Source organism: Macrotis lagotis, chromosome 8 (assembly GCF_037893015.1).
Source record: "Macrotis lagotis isolate mMagLag1 chromosome 8, bilby.v1.9.chrom.fasta, whole genome shotgun sequence".
In the NCBI taxonomy this organism is placed as follows: Eukaryota; Metazoa; Chordata; class Mammalia; order Peramelemorphia; family Peramelidae; genus Macrotis; species Macrotis lagotis.
Window position 1 is genome coordinate 13,042,702 of NC_133665.1, and position 16,992 is coordinate 13,059,693.

The following is a 16,992-nucleotide window of genomic DNA, read 5'->3' on the forward strand; positions in this document are numbered from 1 at the left end:
CCTCACTCCCTACTCCAGGGTCATCAGAATCCAGTAGCTAGATGACTGGCAATGGCCCCCATAGAATGGGAAGACAAAGGAGGGAGACCAACCTAGAGGTTAAGGTTATGGTCTAGCCATGTGATGATTAGGACCCTCAGCTGAATGATGGCAATGTTAGAAGAGAAAAGGGAGCTTATGCAAGATAATGTTATGAAGGTAAATATGACAGGAATGGGGTATGATGGGGTTGGTACATATCCTAGAGTGGAAAGAGCAGGAGTTTTGGAGCTGGATGACCTGTGTTCTAATTTAGTCTCTGACAATTAAAACATATGTAAACTTGGGCAATTTCCTTGATTTCTCTGAGCCTCAGTTTCCTTTTCTGTAAAATGAAGGATTTGGACTAGGTGGCCACTAAGGCTTCTTCCAGTTCTATGATGTTTTGTGTCCTACCACTAGGTGGCAGAAAGTCATGGACTGATGGGTTATTTACTGTAGGAGTAGTCAGTCACCTGTCAGCATCAATAGACAGCACTTCCAGGAGCTGGCAGTAGAAGACCAACTCAAACCTCTATTCTGATTCTTAAAAAAGTTCAAAAAATCTTCTTACCAAGTAATGGAAGTATTATCCCCATTTTATAGATGAGGAAAATAAGGCCCAGAAAAGTTAGGGGGGGGAGAGGGAAACAGCATTCCAGGATCTAATCAAATACTGAAGAATACCAACATTAAGGTGGTACTCTGGGATGGAACGTCTGGAAGGATTGGGCCGAGTGTTTAGTAAAGCAACTTAAAAAGTACCTGATGTAGGTCAGTTGGGGAGGGGAAGAGACAGTGTATCCAACTCTAGCAAGCGAGACTTAAAATCAAGAAGCCCCAGGTTTCAATCCTTCCTTAAATGCTTACTGGCTTTATAATCCCAGGAAAAGTCACTTAACCTTTTTTTGTGTTCTTAAATTTTTTCATTTAATATTTTTCCTTACATGTAAAAATACTTTTTATATATTTCTAAAAATTTTTGAATTCCAAATTCTCTCCCACCCCTCCCTACATTGACAAAGCAAGCAATTTGATATATAGGTTATTCATGTGTGATCTTGCAAAACATTTCCATGACTTAACCTCTTTCTGCCCCAGTTTCCTAATCATTAAAATAAAGGGACTCAATGACTTCCAGGTCTTTTATAGTTCCCCAAACTACTCTCCTAGGTGAAGGAACAGAAATCAAATGTAGAAGCCTACCAGGTATGGACTCAAGGACAGTTTTAAGTGTATGCTACTGTTGGCCTTTCCTTTTAGGAAAAACAATATGATACAGCAGATGGGGAACTGAATTTAGAGCCAGGAACTATGGAACTTGAATCCCATCCTACCTAGTCAATAGTTGTGTGTGATCTTGAGCAAATTAACCTATAGGAGTCAAAGTTTCTACATCTTATAAAACGAAAACAATCAAAACACCTACCTGCACCAATGGGTAGTGATAATGCTTAGCTGAGATAGTAGATGTATAAAGCCTCTCACACAGGGCTACCACTTTCTGGTGGACAGAGAGAGGAAGTAGTAGGTGGTTGAGGTTGGAGGGGGGAACCATGTAGACACATGATGCTGGTCCCCAATTCCAAACATCCTTCTTTGTGATGGCTTAGTTGAGGTTGTGTTGCTATCAACACCAAGATAGGGAAGTACCAAGCCTCCTGAGTCCCCTTGAACACTGGAACCGGAGTTTCAGACTCAATCCATGGTTTCTGCATCTATAGCAGATGACCAACTCTATGGGAAGTATGAGTAAAACATCTCATATTCCTTTGTTTTCTCAAGGGAGTATTCAAATTGTATGAATCCTAAAACTCCTGGGTTAAGACCAGCGCTTCTTAACAATTTTTATGCCACAGACACCTTTGATAATTGGGTGCCTTCTCAGAATATTTTTAAATGCATAAAATACATAGAATTACAAAGGAAATCAATTATATAAAATATTTTATCCATCCAAGTTCACACACACTCCCCCATCCTGAAAAGAGGTGTCTGTGGGCCCCAGAGTAAAGACTCTTAATCTAAATCTGTTAAGAGTATGTCTAGGAGACTTAGAGGGCCTAAGAAAGAGGTGGCTGGTAGTTATTTCTTTTTCATTATGCATTGTCTCCTTGTTATTAAATACTGATTATTATTTAAGGATTCTATAAGAGCAAAAATGCTGCATTGCAATGGAGTCACATGACTAGTGTTCATTAAAAGACTGCTCCAAATCATTAATAATAAAAGTGCAAATCAAAACAACTCTTTGATTCCAACTTAGACCCATCAGGCTGGCAAAGATGATAAATGTTGGAGGGATATTGAAATATTAATATACTCTTAGTAGAGTTGTGAATTGGTCCAACCATTATAGAAAGTAACTTGGAATTATTCTAAGAAAATGTCTAAAAAGTCCATACTTTTTGATCCAGAGATTCCCCCAGCTTGACATTTACCCTTAAACCTTCTTGAAATCAGACTCTATGTCATCATATTTATGTATCTTCAAGAATCTGCCAGATCTATGCACAGACTAAGTGCTCAATAAATGAGTGATGAGCTAAATTAAATCACCCCTGGTAAGGCAGTTCAAAGCTTAATGGTCTATTTCTGGAGAATCCAGGACAGCAATTGTAATTGCTAATTCCCTCTGGAAGACTAGGCTCTGGCAATGTTCTGAGAAGGCTTGCCTGTCCCTCATTCCCAGCTCTCATTCTGGCTTTCTTCTCATCTAATCAAGAATGGTCCAGACTCCAGATCACACAGAGCAATGCCTCCCCCAAGTCTCGTTTAGACAACTCATGTGGAGGTGTACATCATAAATACTTTATATGGACATTCTCATTTCTTAAATATACAACAGAATGAAAATGTCAAATAATAATGATGTCTTGGTTAATATTCAGATATTATATGCATGTGTGTATATCTTACATGGGGTTTTATATATATATATATGTATATATATATATATATATATATATATATTCTTACATGGGATTAGATTGGAAAGTCAGCATAAAGGAAAAAAACAAGTAAAAATGTAGCCCACATTCTTAAAAATTCCATAAGCTATCCATGTCATGCAGTTTAGTTCCTTAAAGTGATCTCTTTAATAAAAGGAAGTCCATATCAGAGAGCAGTTGGATCTAAGATGGTTGCTATGGAATCAGATAAATGCAAATTTTATATTTTCTCTATACCCTACCAAGTTATTTTTTCCCCAGGAGGGAGAGAGTAACCTTTATTACAGAAGAAAAAATAGATTAATACTTCACTACAAGAGAATTCATGATTGGGGGGGGGGGAAATACTTTTTAAAGTGCTTCACACAGAAGTGTGATTATGTATTTCTATCTCATTTCTAGCTCTTTGAGTGGACTGAAGAGCAATTTAATTGTTAGTTTTAATTTTTGATGAACTTGTACAGTTGAATGTGGAAATTTAAATGAAAACATGATGCCATTGTTTTTAGAACTATCTGGTTAATTTAATGTCATATAAACTCAGTTTTACTTTATTTAACATCATGTGAGTTCCTCTTATTCCCCTACATTCTCCAATTTTTTTCACTGTGTTTCTCCTAATGCAGGGTTATATATGAGAATTTTATTCTAATAGAAATAGCTATGGCTTACATATTAATAAGGGCAGGTTGATGGTTCAGTGGATAGAGTACTGGATCTGAAATAAGAAACCTCATTTTCCTGAGTTCAAATATGGTTTCCTTAATTAGCTGTATGGCCCCTGGGAAAGTCACTTAACCCTATTTGCCTCAATTTTCCCATCTGTAAAATGAGCTGGAGATGGAAATGGAAAACCACTCCAGGATTTTTGCCAAGAAAACCCCAAGTTGGATCACAATGAGTTGACTGAACAACAGCTATACTAATGATCCACCACATTTTTAATAGTTCCCCCTCCCCCAAGATATTCTCACCATTTGTAAATATTAGTCTATACTCTTGACCAATTTGTTTAAACTTTATTTCATGTACAGTTTCAGATTATATAAAACATAGAAAAAAGGAATATTTTAAAGGCACATTAAGTAGAAAGAACCTAGCTAAACCTAAAATCACATTTCTTTTGACACTAATCATCTAATTCAGTCTCTATGCTTTCTCCCCCAGCATTTCCCCATCACCATCACCCCCAATATACAAAATTTTACAAATTGTTTTTGTTTAAGTAACCATTTCTGTGAATTAGTTAAATGATCCCCATCCAGGCAGTTTCAATTATTATAGAGCTTAAATCTAGACAACTGTGTGTTTAGTGTAAGCACATAAGCAAACAGGATCTTGGGTGTCAAAAATCTCTTCATTCACCTAAAACTGGGAGTTCTTATCCCTCTTCATGGGAGGTCTAAGTGAGTGTACCAAGGTGAGTGTACCTAAGGGTGGCAATAAATCTGTAGTATGGATGTATGTTGGTGTTTATAAGGCATCTCAGATCTTTCCACTGTTGAATACCTATGTACATCTGTCTATTCTGCCAATAATTTAGGAATTTAGCAAACTAATTTAAAAAGAGAGGGGAAACCCACAGTGGTGTAATGCAGTTTACAAAATCAGCTGTTGGTCTCCAACTGGTCACCTCTAGGAAATAGAATTGCAGTACTTCCTATAAAAGATTATGTAATGCCAAACTATATTTTCTCAAACTTGATTTTTATCATAATAGATGACAAAAGATTCACTTTATAGGGACAACCTGGCATTGTGGTTAGAATGCTGGACCCAGAATCAGATCCTACCTGTGACAATGTATGTTCCTGGGAAAGCCACTTAACCATTGTGCTTCAACCAATTCCTTATTAACTTTTGACTAAGTCATAGGCAAATTATGACCTGACTTGATGGAGGGAATCTCATGCTGGGACAAAATTCATTTGGATTCTTCAAGGTTGGCACTGCTTTTCACTGAGTTGATAAAATAATTTGGTAATTAATGTCAAGTAATAACCAACCAATCCTGCTCTATAAGTCATTTTATTTTCCTCATCTTTTAAAAAAATTTTCCCTTTATCATCACATCACAGGTGAGTCAAACTTCTTTGCTACTGTTGCCTTTATCTAACCCTCACAAATGTCAGTCATTGCATTTTTGGGGGAAAAAAATATGTTTGCTGTCTTAAGGAACTTGCCATCCTAGATGGATGTGGGCGTCCATAGAGTACTGTAACACTGCCAAAAAATAATAATTTTCAGCTTGTATTTAAGATATTTAATACTCCACTAAAAAGACTATTCCAACTCTGACTATTATAGAGATGCCATCTATAACCCTAAGATAGAAAGCTTAGTGAGTCCATTATCCTACTTTTCCTGCATGGATCCTTTCATAAGTCAACATAAGACACATTCTTCAAACTAGAAAGCTGTGATTCTCCTGCCATTGTGCTTTTGGGCACCCTGTGATTTTCGTGTGGTCTTCACTGAACAATTTAGTTGAGATAGGGCATGGGGCTGCCCAAATTTTCAACGGATGTACAACCAATCCATTATCTTCCCATCTTCTTCTTTGTTGGTCTGACTGTGTTTAGATCACTATGACATTGAGCAAAATGGAAAATACAAAAAGCTACATTTAAATAACATCTATGGTGTAACAAGACAGACCAATGACAGATTGTGGTGAGGTTAGAAAAACACCTCCCCTCAAGTCCTGAGTGAGAGAGAAATGCACTCACAAACACACACACAGGCACACATACATCTATACACACTTATGTGTACAAGCAGACATACATACACTCCTTAAAAAAAAAGAATGGAATTGCCACATAGGTGAAGGCCAAGGCTCATTTGGGGATTTTCTGGTGTCTTCAAGTCATACCACAAATCTAACATTTTTATATAAATATTAAAAACCCCAAGACAAAAACAACCCCCCTACTCTCCCTGCCATTAACCTACTCATCTGTTATCAAGAAAATTGCATCTTCAATGGAAGGTCATACAAATATTCTATATGTGTAACAGGTACAGTACACGGCTTACCAAATACCATTGGAGTGAGTCAAAGGCAACTCTATTTAGGCTCATCTAAATGCATGCAGTAGCATTTGAAGATACACATAATCTCTGGGTGTATCCACTGAGGAGACTGAAGGACAACTGGTCAGGTGCCATTTAGGGAACAACATCCAGCTACTGGATTGGGATAACCTGCTGCTTTCTTCCCTCTTACCTCTTCCACTGATCATTTTGTACCTGTTCAAAATGTTTGCCATAAGCACAGGCAAGGAATACAAAGGGGTGGATCAATCTATCACCATAGTTACTTTCTCAATCAGCCACCCAAGATGGGGGTGGGGGGTGGGGGGGGTGGGGAAGGGGAGGTGATAAGGGAAAAGGGAGGAAGCTTCCAACCCATGGCTCAGTGGAGGTCTAGGCCCTACAATACAGCTGACCATTGTGCAGACTGAATTTCCTTTTCAGGGAGTCTGGATGGAAGCACTTGCTCTTCTTGTGGATAACAGCAGGGGGAGCAATACCTCATCCACACCTTTTAAAAGATTCATTCAACCACAGCCACCTGGATGGACTTTGTTTCCTTTTGGGGAGAGAGGGGTAGAGGAATTCTGAAAGCTTTCAAAGGGAAACACTTCAAGCCAAAAATAGAGCAAGTTAAGAGAAAGCAAACTTCTGCCGAGATGATGAGATGACATTTGGAATTGACTGGCAAGGATTGGGGAGGGGGAGGGGGTGTCAAGCTTTGGCCAACAGGATTTGTCAAGAGTTGTCCACTGGTTCTCACCTGAAGGCTATTCTACTCCCCCACTCCCCAGTCCCCACTTGCTAAGATGACAGGCATTATTGGTAACTTCTCGAAGCTGCTCTGTACAACTAACATGAAGACGATAGGATTCTCACTTGGGGGTTTGCAGAAATCAAGGACGACTTTTTTCAAAGCAAGTGGTTTTCCCAGCAAGAGCCATTGCATTTTACTGACAAAATTCACAAGCCACTAAAAGACTGACTTGAACCATATAGTTAGCGCACGCACACACACACACACACACACACACACACACACACACGCACAGAAAATAGATAAACCAACCAACACTGGCCTTTGCAAATTTACTATAACTTTGAGGGCTAAACGTGTCATCTGGTCTTCAATCTTTGGTTTTGCTGTTGTTGTCGTTGCTTTTCCCCTACCGATCTGATTCCACTTTCTACCTCTATGCCCATACCGGGTCATATGAGGCTAAGAACATAGAGGAGAAGACACCACTGACTTGCCATATACACTGTGACATGAGCCCTGCCGGATGAGGAAAGGAAAGGGGTTTGTTAGTATCTAGTTGCATCTGATAACAGGCACAATCAGGTTGAAAAACAGCCTGCTGAGGAAATCAGGTTGTTAGCTTTGTCTTGCTCAACTTCTTGGGTGGCCAAGTGTTCCAGAATACCGCCTGTTCCTTTTCATAGTCTTTCTATCAGATGCCAAGGATGCAGAACTTTTTTCCTTTTTTTCTCTTTCACTTTTCAAAGAAACAATACTTTTGCTACAAAACCAAAAAAAAAGATTATATACAAATTGGTTATTGGAATTTGGGTTCTCTACTGTAGTGATGGAAAGTTAACTCCAGGGGTTTTATTTACGCTTTCTCAGTATGAGGTACATTATGCCGCTGATCAGAGTAAAGGCAAATGCAACCCAGGCCAAGATGAAGGAATAGCCATAATTCCCATTATTAACTTCTTGATACAAGGCATAGTTTTCATGGACTACTCCATGCTGGTTTGTGTAAATGGATGCAGCAATCATGACACACAAGCCTGCCAGGGGGAAAAACAAAGAAGGAAATAAGTATCTGGAAAATAAATTTATGTTCTACAACTAAATAAAAAAAAACCCTATCCTATTCCCCAGCCCTATTTGTGAATAACTTTATTATGGTGATCTATGACCACTGAAGAAATTTCATGAATATTTGCTTTCCTAATTTATCAAGAGAAATTGAAATGTTCTTAAGCACAGAGATAAAGATATCTTCAATAACTCCCTATTGCTTCCAAGGATAAAATACAAGGCTTTTCAGTCTGGATCTTCCCTCCCTACTTTCCTTCCTTCCTTCTTCATGGATCTTTTTGTCAGTGTCTGAATAATATTGATTTGGAAATTAATAAATGAAGGAAATGCCAAATTTCAGTTGGAAGTTAGGGAAAACAAAGATGTGATTTTTTTTTCCTAACCAAGTTTATTGCTACCTGAAATCAGGGACCCCTTGCAATTTCTTGTCTACCTCTAGTGTAGGGTCTAACTAGTTTTGTGCTAATTAAATCAAGCTCCAGAAATGGGACTAATCAGGCCAGATATGGCCCTCTTGATATCTTTCTCTTTCTTCAAGACCCAAAGCTTCTTCATGAAACCTTCCTTAGCTACACATCATCCCTCAGTTCTGGATTCCTCCTTTTCTCTTAACACATTCTTCCTTGCATCATATTTATTTAGGGTATCCATTTTATTCCCTTTTTACAAGTATACATCATCTTGAGGTCAAAGAGTATGTTATTTTTCAACTGTGTGTTCCTAGAAAAAATGTCTTCTACATAATAGTTAATAAAAAAAAATGCTGTGTTGGAAAAAAAGTACAAGGAAAACAAGGAAAAAGAAATCGCAGTTTTGGAATGGGTCAAGGAGGTTTAGGCTATTCTATGAGTTTCCCCAATAACCATTGTTCATTGAAACCCATGTTCACCCTGCTGGAGTTGATTTTATAGTTAGGTGTAAAGTTCAACTCCCATCCTTTCTAAAATCTTAAGATTTATAAAACATGTATTGACTATCTTTCCCTCGTGACTCATCATTTTACTTACATGACAGTAATTGAATAACTGAAGTTAGAATAAATCTCTCTCCTTGCTTCAGACGGAAGAGTTGGAGCACAAAGATAAAGAGGGCTATGCAGCAAAGGATGGTAGAGAGGATCATGGTGGCTTGGACAGCTTGGAGGGTTGAATAACCTGGAAAGAAGACAAAAGGCTACCTTTCAAGTTGTTCTCCTTCAGCTGGTTATAGTCTTTATAAGGCTTAAGTACAAAATAAAAACTCGCCCAAGTTAAGAAGCTCAATATAATCATAATAACAATAATAATAATAACAAAGCTAGGATTTATATAGTGCTTTGCCTTTTATATTATCTCTTCCATTTGATCCTTAGTAACCCTGTGAAGTAGGTGCTATTATTAACCCCTTTTCCAATGTAGAAACTGAGGCTGAAAAAGGATTTAACTTACCCAGGGACATGCCTTCATAGACCAGGTAACATCTTGAAGAAAGGGAGGGATTTTAACAGGCGAAGAGAGACAGAGTAATATATGAAGGGGGTTACTGAAGAAGAGAAGGATATTTCTGAAATAAGGGGGAAGAATTGTTTGAGAAGAGTACTGGAGCTGAGAGAGAAGATCTTGGTTCAAGTTTCAATTCTACCCAAGTGACAAACATTTATTAAATTTGGACAAGTTACAAACGTTTATCTGTTAAATTAAAGCATTAGATTAGGCCAGATTTAATTAGACAGGGACAGCTAGCTGGCAGAATAGGTGGATATGGAATAAGGAAGACTCAATTCTTCTTTCACAGTTCTATCATTAGACATTGTTTTGACAATGATGGTTCAAGAAAGACTAAGATTTATCTTTGGAATTAGGCCAAGGACTTCAGACTAAACTATTAATTCAAAATTGTTTTGGAACATGCAAATAGGAAAATGAAGGGGCTAAGTAAGCTTCCAGAGTGTGGCATTTGACATAGAGGGAGCCATGGTTCCAGATAAAGTTGCATGTAGTCTTGGCACAATGCTGATGCCATGCTCCCTATGCCTAGTGCTTCCCATTCAGTTTTTCTAAGGAAGTCTGGAGAAAAAAGAATTATAGTTACCACTAGGACTGGCCATACATGAAAGGTCAAGGAGACCAATATTTTAGGTTCTTCCTTCTGCCACCAGAAACCCTTCCCTCAGCCAGTTTCCTGCTCCTTCAAATCTTTGTACGTATGTTTTCTGTCCACAAATAGAAACTGGATTTGAAATATAAATTCCTTTGCCTTGGAAGAGGAAATATTTATACTAAGGGTTAAATGGCTGATAAATGACTCCTTTCTCACAGCACTTTTTATAGTGTGTATAGAGAAAAAAAAGTCTGAGGGCACAGAACACTTTAAGGGATTTGTTGGGAAGGGGACATAGCAAAGGATAAAAAGGGCTCCAAAAGGAAGGGAGGATAAGACAACGTAAAGAAAACTGGCTCTCAAGTCAGAGGACTTAGGCTTAAATAGTACCCATGATGCATGCTATTTGTGTAGCCTTGGAAAGACCTAAACTCTTGGAGCCTCAGTTTGTGCACATGTAAAGTTGAGATGGCTTCTAAGGAGGGTCTCTTAGCTCTAGCTCTATGAATTTTGCTGTAGCATGGTCAGGAACCGTCAAGACCCTTATGCCATCTTCGCTCTCTTCCTTAACCTGTTCCATACTACTCAAGTGTGAGTTTCCTAAGGTAGTCTAACCTAATGACCAAAATGTCAGAGATGAAGGGGAAGGCCAAGCAACTGAAAATAAAAGCTTTTTTTCCAGTGTAGACCATGAATTTTTTTTTTATCAGTTACAGAGGGGCCAGCTAAGTATTGCAGTAGATAGATATATACCAGATCTGAAGCCAGGGAGTTTCATTTTTGTGAATTCAAAGATGGCCTCAGATACTTACTAGCAATATGATCTTAGCCAAGTCATGAAACTGTTTGCCTCAGTTTCCCCACCTGTAGCTAGAGAAGGAAATGGCAAATGACTTCAGTATCTTTGCCAAGAAACACCAAATGGGGTAACAACTGAAAAATGATTGAACAAAAAAAACCCAAAAACTTAGAGGCACCCTGTAAGGGTAAATAGAGTGTTGTACTTGGAATCAGGAAGACCAGAGTTCAAGACCTACTTCTGACATTAGCGATGCCAGTCATGGGACTTGTTACTCAATGTTCCTAAGCCTCAGTTTCTTCATCTTAAAGCTGTGTAAATTATCTGAAGTACCTACCTTCCATTGATTTCATACAGTTATATGACTATGGGCAGATCAAATAACAGAATGTATGAAGCATATCCCATATGCCTGTCACTGTACTGTTAAAAGCAATGGCTCCTTACAAAGAACCTGCCTTCTAATACTGGAGACAATGAGAACACATATGCATTATAGAATAAATACATGAAGAATAAGTACAAAGTGGCTAAATACAAAGTAGTTGGGGAAAATTCAGGAAGAACTGGATGTATCTGGATGATGGTGCTTAATTTGTGTCTTAAATGAAGAAAGAGATTCTCTGAGGAGGAGTAGGTGAGAAGAGCATGCATTATAGGTCTAAGGGCTGCCAGGACCAAGGCACAGATCGGAGAGTTAAATTAACCTCAAGGAACCTCAGTTTTCTCATCTTCAAAATGAGTATACTCATACCTGCAGAACCTACCACAGAGAGAGACTCATAGGAGATAATGTTTTTAAAGAACTTTATAACCTTTAGAAAACCTTTCAATGTCAGTTTATAATTACAAGAATCAGCATAATACTCACCCTCAAAACTGTCGGTAATTTCTGTACAATTTGTATTGTTGTGACATACTCTCCAGAGGTCTACGAAAAATTCCTCTCCTACCCACCAGGCCTGTACACACAATAGAAATAGAGAAAAGGTTGAGGCAGTTAGAGTCATTCGATGTGATGAAGTCATGGGCCTGCCCACACACTGCCATCCTAATTCAAGTCAAAAGCCTTTGTCTTTTGCTGGTGCTGTTCTCCTCCTCCATGATTGTTAATTGATGATGTTGTTCATGGGTTTCTCTTTTCCTGAACAATCTCTACCTCAGCTGCCAAAGATGGGATTTGGGAACCCCAGTGGATTATTCTAAAATCAAAAAGGGACAATCCAGATAAGAATTCAGGTACATTAAGCCTTTTTCACCTCCTGGGGCCTTAGACAACACCCCGCCCCCATCAGTTTGGATGGCTAATTCTGCCAGAATAAAATCCTTGTCTGTGGATACTTGCTTAGGAAAAGAGCTCTCCCTCATCCTTCTGGGAGTCAAAAGACCGAGACTTGAAATGTGGAAATTCCTGATATAGATAGGCTCAGAGAGGATAAATAACTTGCCCAAGGTCACATAGTGACAGAAGCAAGGCCTGAACTTATCCTAATTTTTATTACAACTGACATTCTTTCAACCCCCACCACACTGTCTATACCTAGATGGAGGAGCCTATGTAATACAGTTTGGAGCTTTCAAAAGATCGCTCTGCCCCTCAGAGTCTCAGTTTCCTCATCTGCAAAGTGTACTAGTTGTCCTACAAGAACACAATGGCTAGAGTATCAGACTTAGAGTCAGAAAGACTCATCTTCCTGGCCTCAGATCCTATTAGCTGTGTGACCTTAGACAAGTCACTCACTTAACTGTCTTCTCAGTTTCCTCAAATGTAAGATGAACCAGAAAGGAAATGGAAAACTACTATAGTTGCCATGAAAACCCCAAATGGGGTCATTAAGTGTCAGATACAACTGAACAACAAATCAATAATCCTAACTAACAAATTTGTTTTGAGGAAATTGATGTTTTTATCCCCCAAATTTTAAATTACTAGGGATCCTCAAAATTCTCACCATTATAGATAGCACACATATAAATGTAAATTCACCTTTCATGGTACCTAGGATCATGTCCTAAGGGTTGAGAAATAGGATGGGGATGCAGACCAAATGGAGGAGAATCTCTTGCCCAGGGAAAGGGAAAAGTGAAACAGAATGATTTATTGTTATTTGTCCTTCATTTTTGAAGGAGGACAAATAACACTTACATCATGATATTCTGAGTCTTGGGTGAAACGAATTTAAGTGAGAAGTGTTGTACAAATTTAAAAGCCTCTTTCCCAGAGTCATTGAAGTGCAGTGGCAAGTCAAAAGTCAGATGTAGTGGATGACCTTGGTGTCTTTGATATCTAATAAAACTCTAAGCACTCCATAGCACTTGCTTCAACCACCTTCATGACTTTTGGAACAAATGGTTCTCATCCATCCATTCCACTAGGGGAAGTCTTCACATGCTTGGGGTGGCACCTTCCTAAACCAGTAAAGGGGTTGTGGTCCATCAGTTACCCTCAACCCAATTTAGCCCATCTACCAAGTGTGACTGGGTGTGATTGGTGTTTATGCTGCAGTTTCTTGGAGTCACAGGTGAGAGTTAGTTGTCCAGTGAACACCAAAGGTAGGTGAGCAGCCCTGAACAGGGTTCAACACCTCACACCAGAGGTGCTAGTCCTTCTTGAATGCCATATAATCCTTATTACTATCCGTAAGAGCAGTTCCTAACTCAAAAAAAAAATTCTGCCAAACCTTTTGTTTAGTCTTATCTGGTTAGCCAAAGATTTAACAAAGGTACACTCATAAAAGTCTCTAGATTCCTCCATCTATCTCAGAATGCCATTCCAGAGTCTTCTACCATCTATGGGCCATCCAGAACCAGTCAGCTGCTTGAATGAGCTGATTTCCTGGGATTCATCTATGACTTTTGTGTCTTTGGTGTTCTTTGTACTAGGTCAAAGTAGGAATTCCAGTAAAGCACATATATTTTACACCCATTTTGTATGAGTGTTTATTTGTGCGTTGCATAGTATTATTGGGCAGGTAGGTGGTACAGTGTGTAGAGTATTGGACCTGGAGTCAGGAAGACTATCTTCCAGAGTTTGAATCTAGCCTCAAACATTTGTGACCTGAGACTCTTAACCCAGTTTACCTCAGTTTCCTCATCTGTAAAATGACCTAGAGAAGAAAATAACAAAACTACTCCAGTATCTTTGCCAAGAAAATTCCAAAAGGGATTATGAAGAGTCAGAAGCAACTGGAAATGACAACAACAACACTTTTATCCAATATAAACTGTTGATGGTCAATTTATGGCCATTGTGCCTAAATATCTATTTCTTGAATTCCATGAATGTGAGTAACTAAGTTGGACAGGTTTTCATTTGGACCAAGACAACAGGAAAAGTCCATGAAAGAGACATTGCTGGGAAAGATAGGCTGAGGCAAAGTGCCCCAGGGAAAAGCCTTGGCCAAGAGAGGCAACATGAGGACACTGGGGTGCCTGGGGAACAAGGAGGTGGATTCTTGAAATAAATTATTGTCACTTTGTCATTCTGCCCAGGTCTCTCCCCAATACTTGTCATACTTTTCCTGACTAGGAGGGACTTGGGATAAATAAATAGACAACCATATATAAGGGACTTCTTAATCAGTGGGAGGTTGCTAAGACCATTTCTGAATCTTAAGTCTATGAGACTGTGATTCTGGGGTTTTATGACTGTAGTTGTGAGGTTGGAGCTTAGGGGAAAAGAACTTACATTGTCGATGGTGGCGATGAACAGCAGTGCTGCCGAGGTGATATGAAACAAGATGATGAAAGCCAGAAGCACCAACATTCTCACAGTGAGGGATAGGGGAGGAGATCCCCTTTGAAATCAAGGCAAAGCTGTTCAAACAAAACAAACAAATCCAAGTCTATAAACACACTCTTTATAAGATTCTTTTGCACACCTCTCCCTTTTCCAAAGAGAAGCAGGGATTAGAATCCTAAAATGCTGTTACATGATACTGTCATTTTAAAAAAAAAATCAATTTTGTGTAACTGTTTATTACAAGGGAGAGCTTGGTGTGACACAGGATTTGTTCACTGAGGGACAATTCTGGTATAAACACAAGAGATTAAAGAAAGTTTAAATATTAAAACTCTTTCAATAGGATTGTGGGCAATCATCCCTTTTGCATTTTGTATTTCTTAATGTTTGGTTTAAATATTTTGCATTTCCTGAACTAAAAATTACACAGATCAAGTCCCCCTCAAGAAAAATACTTATAATTAAGCCCATCTCCCAATTGCTCCTCATGGATGATGAAGAGGAAGGGCCATTTAAATTTTAGACTATTGCTGTTAATTCTCCATACTTGAAAAGGACCAATGATTGGCAAGTATATTGATTTGCAAGTGAAATGGATTTAAGTGAAGGAGAGTTATGTAAAATCATCAGCTTCACTCTCTTCTTCAAAGTCATCAAAGTCCAAGAGAGAGACACAAGGCAATAGAAGTGGCAATGGCTCCAATGCAGTGGGAGAATTTGGGCTTTTAAGATTTGTTTGAGATGACATTCATTCAAAGGTTAGGTAAGAATTCTTAAACTTAGAAATGTGTCATACCTCACTCCAGATTTATAAGTACCAAAAACATAATAGGTCACCATCCAAAGAGAGATGAGGCTGCTCATCTACCTCCTAATGTCCAGCTGGTTCATGTATGACTTGGTTTACTTTCTAGGCCTAGAAATTTATTCTTTACCCACCCATGCTCTCTCACTCATTTCCCCTTCTGGCCTGTGATACATCTCTGTATGAAAGAGAATACTAGCCTTGGTCAGGAAATTGGATGAGTCTAGCCACCCCTGCCATAGGGGTTCTGTATACTAACCATCAGTTGACTAACTACAGTAGTCACTTATAGGAAAACCCTCCATTGGATATGGCCTGATAAACTGTACATTCTTCCTTTGGAGGATAAACGGTTTGGCTAATAGGCATTTCTATCTTTCAAAATTATAAAGAATCCTTTCCTGAGGAAAAAAAATTAAGAATCAGCTACCATGCAAATGTAACCAATGAGATGGTGGGGCTAGCCCTGATAAAAGAGACTCTTGGGTCAGCTGCCATCATGTTGAATGCCAAAGTCCTACATGAGGAATTGGGTAAGGCAAACTGCCAACTTAAGGAGGCCGGGTAACTCAAGCACCCCACACAAAGGAAAACCCTAGTCGTGTGATGATGTGACAATGAAAATGATTTTTGATGGAAAGAGCTCTTTCCTCCTTCTCTCCAGCTGTTAAATATGGAAATGAAAACGTCAGCATCCCTCCTGGAGACCCAATATGAGTGGGTATCAAAGCTAAACAGTTAGAGATAACAGTGGATAAAATCCCATCAATAATGTACCTGACAGAGTGCCAAGTGTCAGGAAATAGGATTGAATTTTCATTTGTCTGTCATTGTGTTACATTTCTGGCAGTCAGCCTGGCTAGGCATGAATACCAGTGGAGAGGGGAAGAAGACCAGTTCAGTGCCCAGCTCCTCCCACACCCTACTGCTAAGTTACGAGTATGAGCACTATCTTATCCTATTATTCCTTGAACAGAAATCTTTTGTGGCTCCTCTACTGTCTACAAGATGGGAGGCCCCTCACAATCTGCTCTTACCTCTTACCTGTCATGGTAGGAAGACTTGATACACTAGACATGTGACCCTAGGCAAGTCATTTAACTTCTGTCTGCCCCAATTTCCTCAACTGTAAGATAAGCATAATAATAGCATCAATATCTCGGGGTTGTGAGAATCAAGTGGGATCCAGTGCTTAGCAAAGTGATTGGCACATAGTAGGTACTTTATAAACATTTATTTTCTTACTCCTTCCATTTTGCTTCTACTCGTTGTGACTGTACTATAACCTTTAAAGTCCAGGTTTTCAACTTTTTCTCATCAACTTTTCCTGAACTTTCAGTAGACCTTCAATGACTCCTATTAACTATGAAAGGCAATAAATTCTAGGTTTGCCTTATATATGTACACATAGGAAATAAAATTATAAATAATAATATAAAATAAAATAAAAATATAAAGAAACTTCATTTGGTACATAATATTTGGTACAAAATATTTTTAATATCATGATGGAATGAATAAAAGAATTAGTTAATGTTTACATGTACCAAACACTGTGGTAAACCCTGGAAATACAAATAGAGAAAAATAGACAGTTCCTATTTCTCATAAAGTTGTTTCTCCCACTGATATTACTACTACTACTACTACTACTACTACTACTACTACTACTACTACTACTACTACTACTACTACTACGTTTATACTAATACAGTAGAATAGATAATCATTTAT

General features: G+C 38.6%; 1 protein-coding gene across 3 annotated transcripts in view; it reads right to left on the reverse strand.

Moving 5' to 3' along the window:
• Window positions 1–3,973: 3,973 nt before the first annotated feature.
• EMP2 (epithelial membrane protein 2) overlaps window positions 3,974–16,992 on the reverse strand; it is a 75,153-nt gene continuing 62,134 nt past the window's right edge. For all 3 annotated transcript variants that reach the window (XM_074196389.1, XM_074196387.1, XM_074196388.1), the window contains exons 2-5: window positions 14,400–14,527; window positions 11,583–11,673; window positions 8,841–8,987; window positions 3,974–7,799 (exon numbers count right to left, since the gene is read on the reverse strand). In XM_074196389.1, coding sequence (XP_074052490.1) covers window positions 7,615–7,799; window positions 8,841–8,987; window positions 11,583–11,673; window positions 14,400–14,477 — 501 coding nt within the window. In that variant the 5' untranslated portion in view covers window positions 14,478–14,527 and the 3' untranslated portion in view covers window positions 3,974–7,614. The remainder of the gene's footprint in view (window positions 7,800–8,840; window positions 8,988–11,582; window positions 11,674–14,399; window positions 14,528–16,992) is intronic.